Source organism: Dreissena polymorpha, chromosome 9 (assembly GCF_020536995.1).
Source record: "Dreissena polymorpha isolate Duluth1 chromosome 9, UMN_Dpol_1.0, whole genome shotgun sequence".
NCBI lineage: Eukaryota > Metazoa > Mollusca > Bivalvia > Myida > Dreissenidae > Dreissena > Dreissena polymorpha.
In genome coordinates, this window is record NC_068363.1 from 76,604,903 (window position 1) to 76,623,123 (window position 18,221).

The 18,221-nt window shown below is 35.2% G+C and overlaps 1 protein-coding gene across 3 annotated transcripts in view; it reads right to left on the reverse strand.

The window, feature by feature from the left end:
- Positions 1 to 126: 126 nt before the first annotated feature.
- Positions 127 to 18,221, reverse strand: part of LOC127844849 (uncharacterized) — a 41,010-nt gene continuing 22,915 nt past the window's right edge. For 2 of the 3 annotated variants that reach the window (XM_052375374.1, XM_052375372.1), the window contains exons 4-12: positions 16,700 to 16,836; positions 13,790 to 13,941; positions 8,615 to 8,806; positions 7,729 to 7,818; positions 6,875 to 6,967; positions 3,793 to 3,918; positions 2,743 to 2,874; positions 2,128 to 2,244; positions 127 to 1,861 (exon numbers count right to left, since the gene is read on the reverse strand). In XM_052375374.1, coding sequence (XP_052231334.1) covers positions 1,757 to 1,861; positions 2,128 to 2,244; positions 2,743 to 2,874; positions 3,793 to 3,918; positions 6,875 to 6,967; positions 7,729 to 7,818; positions 8,615 to 8,806; positions 13,790 to 13,941; positions 16,700 to 16,836 — 1,144 coding nt within the window. In that variant the 3' untranslated portion in view covers positions 127 to 1,756. The remainder of the gene's footprint in view (positions 1,862 to 2,127; positions 2,245 to 2,742; positions 2,875 to 3,792; positions 3,919 to 6,874; positions 6,968 to 7,728; positions 7,819 to 8,614; positions 8,807 to 13,789; positions 13,942 to 16,699; positions 16,837 to 18,221) is intronic. The other variant, XR_008032908.1, reaches the window with a different exon arrangement.

Consider the following 18,221-nt stretch of genomic DNA (forward strand, 5'->3'; position numbering starts at 1 on the left):
TCGTAGGTACATAGAAACATGAACTTTGAGAAAATTGATTACAGCTACAATCTAAGCATACAAGGTTCCCTGATGAAATATTGCAAACACATCTTATTTAAATGAAAAGGAAAACCACTGATCTCATAATATTTCGACCACATTTTTATTTCATCTTTATATCAAAACACTTACAACAGACATCAGTGATCTTAAATTAGATATGATATACATGAATATGCACATTGATCATATCACGTATAAAGCATTATAGTTCTTTCAACAGCCAGTAATATAACACATCTTAATACTGATGGTTTGAATTAAAAATAATGGCAGTTTTGGGCATAAATATATGTCCTTAATAAAACAATAAATAATCACAGTACAAATCCATAACAGATTATAACAAAATTTACCCACACTTTCATGAAAGCAATATACATTAAGCCTCCTTTTCACAGAGCATGGTCCATATAATAAATATATAAATCTTCTACATAAATAAAGCATCAAAACATTATACAGGGGACTCTTAATCTATGAACATAAACATGGCTAATTTTTAAGATATACTCTAGTGTAATGTACAATGCAACATATCAAAAAACAAAAGAAAATTATTATAAATGATATGTCCTTAACCTGAAAGACAATAATAACGTATGCACTTTGTGCAAAAAACACACCAACAAATCATTTATTTGATTCATTTTGTAACACATTTTAACAAAATGGCTTTATTAAAACCAACAACTAATTTGGAAAATATTTAATATAAAAACCTGACGTTATCAAGATACCCTGTTTTTATTTATTACATGTGTATATAATGTTTATTCATCATCATTATTATCACAATAATCATCTCTTTTTAATTAGATTAATTGACAAATAGCAAGTAAAACAACACGAGATTGCCAAGCAATATGGTCCCCTACCGGTGAAACTCCATCATTGTCAATTTTTACATTTGTTGCCATAGCAACCACAATTTTTGACGTAGGAACAAAATGAATTGACATGCACAATCTCCATATTGCCATCTGTGACAGACAGACTGACACACGGAGCGCAAACCGTAAGTCCCTTCCGGTTTCACCGGTAGGGGACAATAAGAGCTCTTCCGTTTTTTTGTCCAATGTTGTTTGTCCAAGACTTTGACATACATCAAATTGAACATAAGAACCATGTCCTTTACACTAAAATATAAAGCATTTGACATACATCAAATTGAACATAACAACCATGTTCTTTACCCTAAAATATAAAGCCTTTGACATACTAGTACATCAAATTGAACACAACAACCATGTTCTTTACCCTAAAATATAAAGCATTTGGCATACATCAAATTGAACATAACAACCATGTTCTTTACCCTAAAATATACAGCATTTTACATACATCAAATTGAACATAACAACCATGTTCTTTACCTTAAAATATAAAGCATTTGACATACATCAAATTGAACATAACAACCATGTTTTTTACCCAAAAATATAAAGCATTTGACATACATCAAATTGAACATAACAACCATGTTTTTTACCCTAAAATATAAAGCATTTGACATGCATCAAACTGAACATAACAACCATGTCCTTACCCTTTAAATATAAACCATCAACTGAATTACCCATCTACCTGTGACAAATGGCAATAAGTTCAGATAATTATAAGTAAATGGATCACTTAATTACATGATTTTATTTCCATCACACATTGCTACTTAGTCACTTTCCCGGTCAATCTTAAATCATAGTTTCTCTCCTCAATTTTTCTCTGCATAGAACACCCCCCACCTCTGGTCTTCTGTTCGTCCCAGCTTATCCTTCCACCCATTCACTAAGTAGTCGTAGTCGCTTTGTGAAAATTCCTGAAAATAACCAACGGATTGGCATTGGTTGAAAACGAGATTTAAGTTACCACTTGAAGTTCGCACAATCTTATCATAGACAACACTTTCTGCTTTAATGGAATTTTTCATTTTAGTAAAGTCTCTCCTTAACAAATATCCAGTCAAGGCAGAAAGTGTCATCCCTAATTAGCCTGTGCTGGCTGCACATAATCACGGATGACACTTTACACAAAATGCATTAAGCCCGGTTTTACCAGACCGTGACTACAACGTGAGGGTCTTACCTGGACAAACTCTTCCTGGATAGACTGGAGGTGTATGAGTTCCTTCTCGAGGCATTCCACTAACAAGTCTGTCCTATCACGGGCGTCAACTGTAGAGAACCCAGCTGCTGTTATAACCTGTGACGCATATAACAGAGTATCTATTTTAAGTGTTTTGAAAAATTAGCGATTTTCAAGATTTATCTGTCATAAAAAAAAATTCTATAAATTTAAATAACTACCAAAAAATGAACTAAAACAAGCATATTTTTTCAATTTCAAATTTTTGAGACACACGGAATTATGGATGATCAGACAACACCAATTCTATATCCCTCCGCCTTTGGAAGGCGAAAAAAAGACTAGAATTATTTATTTTTTTAAATAGTGTTGTAACCATGACAGGGATCGAGAGGCAATGACATGTTATCAAATTAGTAAAACTAACTTACAATACTACATTAAAAATACTACAAAGTATACATACTTCATTAACAAATTGCGTCATTATCTGTACCTAATTTTGATGGATGACTTTAACTAAGTTAATAACAAAATATAATGATCCTTTATATTTGTCCCAGGCTAATGAATACTACAAGCTCCAAAAAAGAAAACATAATATCGCCACTTTACCTCGCCATACTTGGCGGGTGATAGTAGATTGTAATTTCTCTGTCTCACGTAGGCTTTGAACTTGTTGCTATGGTCATCGTCGCTGCAGCAGTAGTCAGTGATGAACAACTTCCCTCCAGGCTTTAACCATTTCTGAAATAAAACCAACAAGCAAATTTGTTAAATTGATATCCCCCGCCAATTTCAAAATTTTGTGACAGAAGGAAGGATGTGCAGAATGACAGACAACGCCCATTCTATGTCCCTTCGCATTTGGCTGGGGATAAAAAGTTTGCTGATGCCTAGTGATGAAAATCCTCCCAGCTGTTGTGGCACATGTTTTAATATAAGCTTCGTTCTGGGGAAACTGGGCTTAAAGGATATGCATTTAAGTGTCATCCTTGATTAGTCTGTGCAGTCCGAAAGTGCTAATCAAGGACAAAACTTTCCGCTTTTATGGATTTTTTTCATTTTAAGAAGTCCCTATAAAACAAAAAATCAAATTTAGGCGATGGTTGTCACAGATGAGCCTGTGCTGCCTGTGTGATGACACTTTACGCACATACATTAAGCTCAATTTTCCCAGAACAAGGCTTTAATATTAAGTGAGTCATAACATATACCGCTGACACATCATGTATGATGTTGTACTATGTAATAAAATGTTAGAAAAGCTTGACACAATAGTGACCAATACCCCTTAACTTTTCTTTTGAATGAGGTAAAAGGTAGAAGCCCTAACTTCAGCTTGTCACAGTAATGACAAATATCCCTGTTATGTTGAAAAATATCCCCAATCACCCCCACCATCTCCATACATTGCCACCTCAACCCTCTACATCACCTCAACCGTATATGCCCCCTGCTCAATCCCTTTGTACCCCATCCAAATCCCCTTTAACAGTGTGGTACAATGGACAATTAGAAATTGCAGAGCTTCATCCTAACAAAGCAATGAAGGGAAAGTTGAATGTTGCAAGATAAAAAGAAGCGGAGCACTTCATCAGACATTGTCGCATAAACTAGCCAAATTGGCATATGCAATAATTGTATATGATATAAAATACTTACATAGAATTGCTTGAATAGAGACAGCTTGTCCTGAATGTGTAGAACAGTGTCCCGACTATAGATCACGTCAAACGTCTCTGGTGTGTAATCTCGTTTTGTTGCGTCAGCAATCTCAAACTGTACCTCCTGGGGAAATGAATTGTATTTTGTCAATTTCATATACTAGTAATTGTCTTTATAAAATCATATTCCAGCCGAGTTGTCAACATAATAATGTGTTAAGTTTTTTTAATGCATGCTACTGTGACCTTGACACTTGAACTTTTGATCTTAACATTATTAGGCTTTCCTTTGATCCCAAGTCTGGTAAACATCGTATACATTTGCAAAATGAAAGATCAAAATTATTTTCTAGATGTCCTTTGAAAATGACATGAGCCTCTCTCTGCGATAATGGGGCTTAATGCATGTGCGTAAAGCGTTGCCCAAGATAAGTCTGTGCAGTTTGCACAGGCTAATCATGGACGTCACTTTCTGCTTAGACTGCATTTTTGTTTAGAAGTGACTTCCTTGAAATTCAAAATTCCATAAAAGTGGAAAGTGATGTTCCTGATCAGCCTGTGCAAGCTGCATAGTCTCATATGGGACGATACTCTAGGAACACACATTAAACCCAGTGGCTCATTTTAACCATAAGCAGGCATATGCTCTCCCGGAAAAAAAGCCCACACAAACGACGGCCCTCACAAAATTGTCATCAATAATAGCCAGTGTTAAGGTCATTATAGTAAGGGATCATTGTTAAAGATGGTTCCACGAAGATAATCTTATTTGGATAAAAAATACCAAAGTCAAATACCTTGGCTAACCCTTATCCAAAACTAAACCAAAACGTGCACCTGTTGGAATATTCGTGATATATACAATCGCTAACCAAAATAGAAATCCTATACAATTGGCTACAGGAAGCTACATTATTGAAAAACCAATTATATCTGTGATGCATTTTTTGAAGAATTATAAATGATAAATGCCAACATCTATGATTAGTAAATTAAAGAAATTCCATTATTAACCATCAATATTTTGCATGCTATTCATTTAACAAACATTTTAATCATAACTGCCTATTGATTGTAACCTAATAATACAGTAATAACTTAAATGTGTCGTAAGATCTTTTATAAGACAGAATCAAGGATGTTCAACTTTGTTGAAAAACCCTTTATCACTCAGATATACATTTTTACCCATTTGCAATACCTTCGAAAATGTAATTAAATTAAAGACCTTTCTTACTTGATTGAAGTTTTAAAGGCTTCATTTTCAACCCTAAACTACCAATAAGCAGTAAACAGCATTAAACCAGAACAGACTGCGAGTTACTCACAGGCTGTTCTGGTGTTATGCTGGTTGCATCTGGCCATTTTCAATTTGCTTCTGAGCGGGAAAGGGTTAGCTGTTAACTTCAAACCGGTTATCAATAGCAGCTCATACATCATAATTGACCCCTATTTACATCATTATTGACCCCCTATTTACATCATCATTGACCCTCTACTTACATCATCATTGACCCCTACTTACATCCTCATTTACCTCTACTTACATCATCATTGACCCTCTACTTACATCATAATTGACCCTCTACTTACATCATAATTGACCCTCTGCCTACATCATCATTGACCCCTACTTACATCCTCATTGACCCCTACTTACATCATCATTGACCCCTACTTACATCCTAATTGACCCCTACTTACATCATCATTGACCCCTACTTACATCATCATTTACCCCTACTAATATCATCATTGACCCCTACTTTCATCATTATTGACCCCCTACTTACGTCCTCATTGACTCCTACTTACATCCTAATTGACCCCCTACTTACATCATCATTGATCCCTACTTATATCATAATTGACCTCTTCTTAAATCATCATTGACCCCTACTAACATCATCATTGACCCCTACTTACATCATAATTGACCCCCACTAACATCAGCATTGACCCCTACTACATCATCATTGACCCCTACTTTTATCATCATAACACCATATTACATTATCATTGACCCCTACTTACATCATCATTGACCCCTACTTACATCATAATTGACCCCCACTAACATCAGCATTGACCCCTACTACATCATCATTGACCCCTACTTTTATCATCATAACACCATATTACATTATCATTGACCCCTACTTACATCATCATTGACCCCTACTTACATCATCATTGACCCCCCCCCTACTTATATCATCATTGACCCCTACTTACATCATCATTGATCCATACTTACATCATCATTGACTCATACTTGTATCATCATTGACCCCTACTTACATCATCATTGACCCCCCCTACTTACACCATCATTGACCTCTACTTACATCATCATTGACCCCTACTTATATCATCATTGAACCCTTCTTACATCATCATTGATCCATACTTACATCATCATTGACCCCTACTTATATCATCATTGACCCCTACTTACATCATCATTGACCCCTACTTACATCATCATAGACCCCCCTACTTACATCATCATTGACCCCTACTTACATCATCATTGACCCCTACTTACATCATCAATTGACCCCCTACTTACATCATCATTGACCCCTACTTACATCATCATTGACCCCTACTTACATCATCATTGACCCCTACTTACATCATCATTGACCCCTACTTACATCATCATTGACCTCAACTTACATCATAATTGACCCCTACTTACATCCTCATTTACCTCTACTTAAATCATCATTGAAACCTACTTACATCATAATTGACCCCTACTTATATCCTTATTTACCTCTACTTACATCATCATTGACAACTATTAGCATCATCATTGTCCCCTACTTACATCATCATTGACCCCTACTTACATCATCATTGCCCTCCCTACTTACATCATCATTAACCCCTACTTACATCATCATTGACCCCCACTTACATCATCATTGACCCCTACTTTCATCATCATTAACCCCCACTTACATCATCATTGACCCCTACTTACATCATCATTGACCCCTTCTTACATCATCATTGACCCCTACTTACATCATCATTGACCCCTACTTTCATCATCATTGACCCCTTCTTACATTATCATTGACCCCTACTTCATGTGCCCTTTGTCTAACCAGGCTGATCATGTTTGTAGAGAGATCAATGGCCACGACTTGAACACCGAACTCCTATGGAAATAAACACATGGTCATGATACACATTTTTGTTACTTGCTATAAACTGCTGACATTGATTTAAGATAAGAAAAAAGTTCTATAGACAAAGGTACCACAACTTGAACACTGACATTTTTTCACTTGATAAAAGTTTAAAACTGCTTAAATTCATACATGATACAAAACGTTTTTCTATAGTCAACGACAATGGTTTGCATAGTTCCACACTGGGAAAAGAGTTGTCGTTGTAGGAATTTGGTAATGAAATAGCAAGGTCCCTGGTTCGATTGCCACTCATACCACTGGAATTTTTCTGAGCTAAAAATAATCCCAGGCTCGCTCCTCTCCACCCATGTGTATAAAGAGTTACCTTTGAGGGAAATAAGCTAATGTGCTGTGGCTGCATACTGTGCCAAATGTAACCTTTGAGGGAAAAAAGCTAATGTGCTGTGGCTGCATACTGTGCCAAATGTAAATGGACGACTTATATCCCAGTGATCGGAGGTTAATTTGAAAATCAGCCAAAGGTGTACCACCAGACAACAACAGACTTTAAACTCGCTTTGGCATAATGGACATGATGTCAGCCTAGCAACCAATAGGTTACGGGTTCGATCCTCACTATGAAATTGTTCTTTAGATTTCCGTCAAAGACACAAAGTAATGGTTCTACCAAGAAAACTACTCGACTGTGTTTTCATAAGCCTTAGGCGATTGATGCAATCGTTCTACAATAAATATGTACAAACTTAAACCTTAACGTTTATACTCACCTTGACCATGTAGAAAGCACTTCCGCCTATTCCACAGCCTACATCTAATACTAACTGGCCTGGTTGGAGGTCAAGCCTCGAGACAAAGTCCTGCAGGAAGAGTGAGTACATATGTAAATCATCAAAACACATTGACTACATACCATTATCACTCTATTATAATACTGTTCGAGACTTGGCAGTCAGAAATGTGGTGTTATGAATATTAGTTAGTTGCCTATTACCTAATACACATTTTTGCTCAGGATTTAATTTACAATTTAACCCTTTCCCTCTCAGAATCAAAGTGAAATGGCTATGTGCAAACTGCATAAAACCAGAACAGCCTGCGAGTAACTCCCAGTCTGTTCAGGTTGAATGCTGTTGCTGCTCATCAGTATCTAAGGGTTCTCCGGACGCACCGGTAGCCGGCAATTTCACCGGTTACATTCTATCTAGATGCCGGCTACATTCCAAAAAATATCAATTGAAATGCTGCAAATACACCAATTTTATTGCTTAGTCGCTGGCTACTTTGAAAATATAACTGGCTTCTCAAATTTTTCAGGAGAACACTGGTTAAAAGCTAAAATGAGAGATAGTGACAAGGTGAGAACGTAAGTTAACATGAGTATCATGTGGTACTGAGGTGAGCTGAAATTTTCCTGATATTGGAAACTGTAAAATAATTTTTATTGGTCTGAATGCAATTTCTTGTTGTGGTTTTTAACTACTTTGTGGACATATAAATTCCTGGACTTCTGATTTTTTAAACAACAACAACAAAAACATTCGGGAATTTGCATTGGTCTTTTTCTAATGTGTTTGTATTACCTGTCTGCAATGGGAAGAGGCATAAATGTCCATTAAAAAATGATTTTCCAGTATTCCTGTTAATTTAACCTACCCGTGTTGTTTCGATCCCTCCTGTGCTTACAAACGTATGACCGAACACTTTCTCGTATCGGAGGATTCCATTGAGTGAATACTGCTGATTGTCCAGGAACTCTTGAATTGTGCCAGAGGTGCTGTTGTCTGCGCTGGCTTTTCTACGAAGCTTTTGCAGAAGCCAGATAACTTGATTGTGGTTTTGCTTCATCTGTAAAATGGGGAATACATTTTTTAAATTCTTGTTTGCTTTTTTATGCTGCAGTATCGACTGTGATTCATTTTTAATTAGTGTCACAATTATTACCGTATGTGATTTACATTGCACTTTTTTCTCTGCCGATGTAATATCAAACCAAGTTAGGCTGAAGTATTTTGCGTAAGAAAACGAAACAAGAGGGCCATGATGGCCCTGTATCGCTCCACTGTTTTTTCTTTGTTAAAAAAATACGTGCACTGCGCATGGGTTGAAATGTACTCAAGCATGTGACTTTCTCTTTCTATCCCTTGTCCCACTGGAGGTTTAAAGTTGGAAGGGTGAGCATTTTTAAATATGGAAAAAGTTACTACCGTGTTAACTAAACAGACTTAAGAGCCCGGGAATTGTTGCACAGGTCCTTTGCTTATAACGTCGGTACATTTATCTCTCCAAAAGATATTGTCGTTCTTTCTATTTCACATATTTTTAGATGCTGAAGATCAAATCTACGCATTTGATTTGAAACAGATTTACAAGACCCATAGGAATCAAATGCCTTAACCCTTTACCAAACGACACATTTTTGCCTTTCCCAATTTGAAAGAGGTTGCAGACGTCAATTTAATTAAAATGGAATATGAAGGAAATGATCAGGTAGGGTAGAAATAATTGTGATAAATGGAGAAATTGCTCATCAACCCACACATCCCTAAGACCAACAGGCCTGAGAATATTATGATAATCTAAAGATTATTTCTTTATATTTATAAATGTATTTAATTAAGTAATACATTTGACTTCTAAGATCAATTCATAACTTATATTAAGAAAATTATAAAATGGTCAGAAATATATATGGATTGTTGAGCAATTGACAATCATATCCACAATTCATGAGTCACGATTCACAAATGGAACAATGAATGATTAATTACTAAAAGCAGCATATACGATAGCTAAGAACATTGCACTTCATTAATTTCAACACCTTCTCTTGGATACAAAGTTTGAGTTTACCGTGCAGTATCATATATTGACTTTTCTTGAAATAATTATGTTCATGGAAGTTGTGTTTTTAAAATCAATATCATATTATTAAACTGGTTTAAACACTACAAAAAAGACATGAAATTAACATGTCATCCAAAATATTTTCATCTGGACATATGGTCACTTTCGACATATTTAAATAAAACCCGACTTTTTTCAGTTTGTAAGAAAAACATTCATAACACATGTTCTTACTTCAATGCCTTTGTAAGCAGTCACCATCTTACCTAAAATGGCACTAAATGACAGGGTTTTATCTCATGTTTACAAGATGTTGATGTTGGTCACAACCAAACGGCCGCAGTAATCACCACTGGTAAACGTCATATGTTCAGTTTTGTGATCCCAGGGGCATAATTTGAACAAACTAAGTAGAGAACTATTATATGTCACTACATACCGAATTTGGTGGAAATAGGCCCAATGGTTATGGACAAGAAGATGGGCCCAATATAAGCATATGTTCAATTTTGTGACCCCTGGGGAACGGTCAAATTTGATCCCAGGGGCTTAATTTGAACAAACTTGGTGTGGAATATAATATGTCATTACATACCAAATTTTGTAGCCCTATGCCATACGGTTATGGGCAAGAAGATTTTAAAAGTTTGCACAAAATAGGCCTTATATAAGCAAATTTTCGATTTTTTGACCCCCCAGGGCAGGGTCAAATCTGACCCCAGAGGCATAATTTGAACAAACTTCGTAGAGGACTATTAGATGTCACTACATACAAAATTTCGTAGCCCTAGGCCCAATGGTAATGGACGTAGAGATTTTTAAAGTTTTCACAAAATAGGCCTTATATAAGCAAATTTTCACTTTTTTGACCCCCCCCCCCGAGGCCTTTGGCCAGTGGAGCTAACAAAACTGATGTGTGTGTATGATAAATTTAATTTTTAATTTAAATAGGTAAAAGCTATAGGACAGTTGTGAACACCATATGTATGAAGCAAGCAGATCACATCTTCCATCTTTAAGGAACAAAATGTGAATTGTTCTTTTGCTATCCATAAAATATTGTGTTTATTAATGTTTTGCAATAAACAGTAACTGTTACTCTTTAAAGCGCGTATTCACATACTTAAAAGTCAGTATTATTTGAAGGGCATTAATTTTCATTTGTTTATTTTAGTTAATCAATCCAGGAAATTGAACACACACACACACAAATCTTTTTCTTTAATTTTTGTTTTCGAAAATCAGAAATCTGCAAATGTGCGTGTCCAAAAAAGAGTCATTTGTGAAAATCTATGAAATTGAATGACAACAAATATCAATAATTTTACAATATATATATATATATATATATATATATATATATGAATATAATTAATATATATATAGTTAGTTATACATAGGCATCATATCAAAACATAAAGCATTAAAAGTAAAATTATTGCGTGTGTTTGTGCAATATTCTGAGAATTATTTAAACACTTTGGAATCTAAAACAGAGTTTCTGACCAATAATTTACTTTTAAAAAACAGTCTTCAAAGGTTGCAATTGTGTAGCGAATATTGTTTCAAAGTCCTGGCTCTATCCAGGAACAAGGGACAAAATTGTCACATTACCAGGTTTTCAATTTGGAATAAAAAAGTATGATAAAGGTAGACAATTCAAAATGTGCATTGTTACCAATGGTTTCTAGTTACCCCCCTTGTGTCAAATTCAATCTATTTTTAGTCGTGGCGACCTTGATTTCGACAGAATCATAAAATCCCGACAATATGCGCCAGGGCATTTGGTGACAATCATTTTGTGAAAATTTGATTGAAATCTGTTGAGAAATGAAGGAGGAGTTGCGCTCAGAATAATTATCCGCCCGCCTGCAGACATTCACCAATCTAATAACCAGTTTTTTCCTTCGGAAAACCTGGTTAACAATGATTGACATTTTTATGGCCCGGACAAGCTCATTTATGGCCATTTTTGACTTTTGAACTCCTAGTGTGACCTTGACCTTGGAGATATCGACGCAATTCTTTCGCATGACACACCGTCCAATGATTGTGAACAAATGTGCCTAGTCATTTTAAAATCTCACAATGAATGACATAGTTATGGCCCAGAAAAGATCATTTATGGCCATTTTTGACCTTTGAACTCAAAGTTTGACCTTGAACTTGGAGATATCGACCTAATTCTTTCGCATGACACACTGTCCAATGATTGTGAACAAATGCAACGAGTAATTTTAAAATCTCACAATGAATAACATAGTTATGGCCCGGACAAGATCATTTATGGCCATTTTTGACCTTTGAACTCAAAGTGTGACCTTGAACTTGGAGATATCGACCTAATTCTTTTGCATGACACATCGTCCAATGATTGTGAATAAATGTACTGAGTAATTTTAAAATCTCACAATGAATGACATAGTAATTGCCCAGACAAGATCATTAACAGCCATTTTTGACCTTTGAACTCAAAGAGTGACCTTGACGTTGCAGATATCGACGTAATTCTTTCGCATGACACATCGTCCAATGATTGTGAACAAATGTAACGAGTAATTTTAAAATCTCACAATGAATAACATAGTTATGGCCCGGACAAGATCATTTATGGCCATTTTTGACCTTTGAACTCAAAGTGTGACCTTGACGTTGCAGATATTGACGTAATTCTTTCGCATGACACACCGTCCAATGATGGTGAACAAATTTGCCAATAATTTTAAAATCTCACAATGAAGGACATAGTTATGGCCTGGACAAGCTCATTTAGAATTGTTTCGCCCGCCCGCCGACATTCACCAATCTTATTACCAGTTTTTTCCTTCGGAAAACCTGGTTTAAAATGGACTCCAGAGAATGTCAATAATCTTTAGGCGTTTGATGCAATTAAGCTGGGTTAATGGGTCTTAATTAGGGCTGTCACGATTCACCGGTATACCGGTATATCGCGGTGCATGACGTAAAAAAATCGCACCGCGGTACGGCGTTGCCGCACCGGTTTTTTTAATATTATTATATTAGCACAGATATAAATACATTACATAATTATTTTGATATAGATATCGTTTTGAAAAATGTAGAAGCGGTTCAAAAGGGCTAAATAAATAATCCGTTAATATCCAGGTCAAGCAAGCGCTTCCACTTGTAGATGTTTAACTTTCACGTTTAAAATACGGCGATGTATGGGTCCGTACCTTTTTTGGAATTAGGGACAGATTTCCTTTGCAAATACGTTCATAATTATATAAAATATGTTTATTCTATTTCTTATTTTCTTTCTTTAGTATATCGATCGTTCAAAGCATGGCACTTCCGAATCATGTTATCTTAAGATTCTGAATAAGTCGAGGAAGAGTCAGAACGCTACGGATTTTCAATACTGGGCCCTCTGACTCCGCATTTTGAACATGCCATTGAAGCGTTCGATTTACACAGATCGTAGTCACGGCTATTGTAAACAACATGGCGGACATTTTAGAAAAAGACGCGAACAATAACAATGACTACTTCTATCAAGTTTATTACAGTTTCTTTTACAGTTTCTAGTCATACTATGATACCAGTGTTTTCTGATTATTGAGTTTAATAAAGTTTGTAAAACTTGTTATTCTGCTGTTTTCTTCACAGATACATAGTCTATAAAATATCGCGGTACGTACCGCGATACAGTGTTGCCGTACCACGATATACCGCGGTACGCTCACGGCGTATCGTGACAGCCCTAGTCTTAATACATGTGCGGAAAGTGTCGTCCCAGATTAGCTTGTGCAGTTTGCACAGGCTAATTAAGGACAACACTTTCCGCATTTATGGAAGTTTGGGTTTAAAGGAAGTCTCTTTAATTTTTATTTTAGGCGGAAAATGTTGTCCCCTATTATCCCGTGCAGAATGCGACAACTAATCAGGGACGACACTTTACGTACATGCATTGAGCCCCATTTTCCCAGAGCGCAGCTCAAATATGACTGAACTAAAACATACTTTGACATACGAGCTGACAGGTCTTGACAGCACGAGCTCAAATCCAAACACTTCTCCATCGACATCACTTGGAATTGTGGTCATGCTAAATATCGCCATGTAAGTACATGGGTCACGATACTTTGTTGGGTTCTTGCTGCGCTTTATATTTCCTGTAGGAAACAAAAATTTTGTTATTTAAGATAAGAAAATTCATCACGAGATGCTTTCTATTCATTCTGGTATAAATGACATCATTGTAATGAAAGCCATGAAAATCTGCAAAACTTGCCAACATTATCATAAACACCAATTGTAATCTAGCAATAGTTTCCAATCAAATGTGTTGACATGACATGCAAATGCTGATGACCCTGATCAAATATTGACCAGTATTGTCTTCGTTACAATTTTACAAACATGCTCTATTTCAAGGACATACTGGGTATACGCTTTTTTAAGGACATATATGCTATTTCAAGGACATACATAATTTTTCAAGGACATATATGCTATTTCAAGGACATATATGATATTTCAAGGACATATATGCCATTTCAAGGACAAAGCCTCTAAACCTTTAAGTTTGTGCACCTTAAACTTCAAAGGCATATCTTTCATGAAAAATCATTAGACAATAACTAAACTTGATGTATACTTTATGATTTATCTTTTGTTTAACAAATAACGAGTGAAATATGTTGGTTGTCAGATAATAATGATGGAGTTACGTACCTTTCACATTCATGTACATCATAGTCTGCTTCACACAGAATTACCCCTATAAAATTGTGCACTGATTTTTATGACGTCATAGTTAGGCCCTGGGATGTGTTTATAATAACCAATATATGTTTTTGTGAATATGTGTTTATTTGAATTAAATATGTGTTGTTTTAGATGAATTTTGTGAATAAACTTTATTGAACAGAATGGTTTAAACAAAACTGGTCTTCATAAAAGCGAAATATGAACTGTGATAACTGTATTCAGAGGTCTAGATCAAGTGTATTTACTAACGGAAAATAGATAAATCAAACTCTATGCACAATGGGGGCATAAAAGCTGTCACCCCTTCTAATGACAGTTGTTTTGTGACAAAATCCAAAATGGACGCAGTGAGAACATTTATCGCAATAGGCCCAGGTCACGATCTTAACATATGTTTCGTGTCATCATTTGGGGGTAAAATTTACCGCATACATAGCATACTTTAATCGTATTGTAATGCAAAGTACTCATAACAGATACAAATTCGAGACAGGCCTCCAAGGGAAACTACCCTAACAACATTTTACGATCAAAACATTGACAAACAAAGCTGTGTCTGTCTGGTGAAGGAAATGTGGAGATTTTAAACATTATTTAGGCTATTTATTTGGGAACGAGGTCAGAAAAACAGACAATTTATATCATATTTATTGTTTTTTCCTCATGATTGTTGTCTTATCGGCTGTGGAAATTCTCGCGTTACAAAAGTCAACAGTTTTCAGGCACGTGCGTTCGAATGTTGCTTAGAAGTTTATGTCATAAAAAGTGCACTATCTTATAAGGCTGCACGACGTTATAGGAATAGAGGATATATGGTATGTCATGAAAAATTTATCATTTTAAAGAACAGATTCTCTCTAATTATTAAAACATAAATGATGTTAAACACAATGTCATATAAATCTTTACATCATCAGTTTGCAATTAAAATGGTCTAATGCAATATGACCTGAAATATTACAATTAATTAAGAGAACGTTATATTATTTAAAAACAGTTTCTCTATTCATTTGACCGCTAAGTAAGTATATTCTATCAGTGACCGGGTCGGTCTGACCTTTACTGATCTGTGTCAGTGATATAATCCTGATATTATCACTTTACCACTTAGATACGTATTTTGACGCATTTGCAGTTTTATAGAAAATTAAATTTAATGAAATACCTTCCTAACTAGATTCAAGTTTTAAAGGCTTCATTTTCAACCCTTAGATACTGATGAGCAGCAAACAGCATAAAACCTGAACAGGATGCGAGCTACTCGCAGGCTGTTCTGGTTTTATGCTGGTGGCAAAAGCCATTGTTACTTTGCTTCTTATGGGGTAAAGGGTTAAACTGTCCCAGTGACCAGATATGTTATGACACAGATTATAATAATCTTCTTTAACTTCTCCAATTTAGAAAATTAAAATTTGGATTTTGAACACCTTTTTAACACTATGCTTAACATATATTATATATGTTTCAAAACACATGAAATTATATTGCAAAGAAGTATATTTCATATATTGTATTATATATATATATATATATATATATATATATATATATATATATATATAGGATCTGGCACGAGTTGTTATATCATACCATATTTTATTAAACGAGTTCAGGAATTTTGGTAGTAAGCGAGCCTTTGGCGAGGTTACTAACGAATTTCCTGGACGAGTTTAATAAAAGTTGGTGTATTTAATGACGAGTGTCAGATCTTTTTTATCACATGCTCTTAAATGAGCAATTTAAATAAATATTAACGCAAACAAAATTATAAATCCCGAATGTTGTTTACATTTTATGACGTCATTTGACGTTGCAACGTCATTTCAGCAAAATAACAAAATGCGATTGGTCAATCAAACGAAAACTAAGCCAATGAAAACGCTTAAAAAGTTTATTACACATGTGTAAGATGAAAATATTCGTAATGGTTATATTACATGGGAAACAGGGTATGGTGTGTGATAAAATGTTATTTTATGTTATGTTTTTTATATATTAGTTATGCTATGTATAATTTAATATAATATGTTATAGAATTTTGCAAATTCTACATACACAACATCAGATGATCACAAAAGCTCACCTTGAGCACTTTATAATAAGGGATGCATAAAACCCTCTAAGAGCAAGCATTATATGATTTATCATTGCTATCCACACCTGAAGGGTTGTTGCAGGACTCCCGGGCAAACAAGTAGCCGCCTTCCCGGATCCACTCCAGTTTTTTGCGGATCAGACTGCGGACTTCCTCATCTTCCAAGTACATAATGAGCCAGTTGGAGAAGACCAGGTCACAGCTGAGGAGAGATAACACCAGGGCCTTGTATTACAAACATACTTAACCCTTTCCCACTAAGAAGCAAAGTGAAAATGGCTATGTGCACACAGCATAAAACCAGAACAGCCTGCGAGTAACTCGCAGTTTGTTCAGGCTTTATGCTGTTTGCTGCTCATCAGTATCTAAGGGTTGGACATGAAGCCTTTTAAATGTGAATCTAGTAAGAAAGGTCTTTAATTAAATTTAACTCTTTGAGATACTACAAATACTTAAAAATAGGTGTCTAAGTGGTAAGGGATTAAGACAATATTGTGACTTGCTGTTGAGGTTTTCTAAATGTTTTAAATGATGTTGACCATCATGCTCAATTTGGTGTTATAAAAGCTTTTGTGAGTTTTGAAAGTGACTCAACCCCGAGTTTGAGGAGTACTATGTGTATATTCTTACAGCTGAGTTGTGAGATTGTTCGCAAGATGACCAACAAATCTCATCTTCTGAGTTGAGCAAAAAATTGAGAATGTTCTTGAAACTGGGCCTAGGTCACAGCTGTGGAGAGATGGGCCAACATATGAAACATGTCATGGGGTAAGCATGTTTAACGATATCTACTTCATACATTATGATTATGTTTGTCCTCATCATCTGCACAGCTCGGTTTTTCAAAATTAAAACCATTGATTCAATTAACTATTGATAAATATTGGTAAAAAAAATCTCCTTTTTTTAAATGATAAAAAATGAACTATGCTGTAAAAACTTAAATGGTAAAATCTATGCGCTGAAATATAATATATGAAAACTATGAACCTTCGAAAAAAATAATGCTAAACCCTTTCATTCTTATTTTATATTATTTGTAAGCAACTCAATTTCCCATTTTTTCCCCAATCCAGACCCGGCCTCATTCCCAAAATGGCAGAAAAAAGAAAGTTTAATTGTTTGACAGCATATAGGTTGCAGAACTTTAGTTCACAAAAAATATATGGCCAGATTAACCCGTTATTTTCAAGCGTCAACATTATATGGCCAGATGTACCTCTTATTTTCAAGTGCCAACATTATATGGCCAGATTTACCTGTTATTTTCAAGTGTCAACATTATATGGCCAGATTTACCTGTTATTTTCAAGTGCCAACATTATATGGCAAGATTTACCTCTCATTTTCAAGTGTCAACATTATATGGCTAGATTTATTTTGATATTTTCAAGTGTCAGCATTATATAGCCAGATTTACCTCTCATTTTCAAGTGTCAACATTATATGGCCATATTTACCTGTTTTTTTTCAAGTGTCATCATTATATGGCCAGATTTACCTGTTATTTTCAAGTGCCAACATTATATGGCAAGATTTACCTCTCATTTTCAAGTGTCAACATTATATGGCTAGATTTATTTTGAT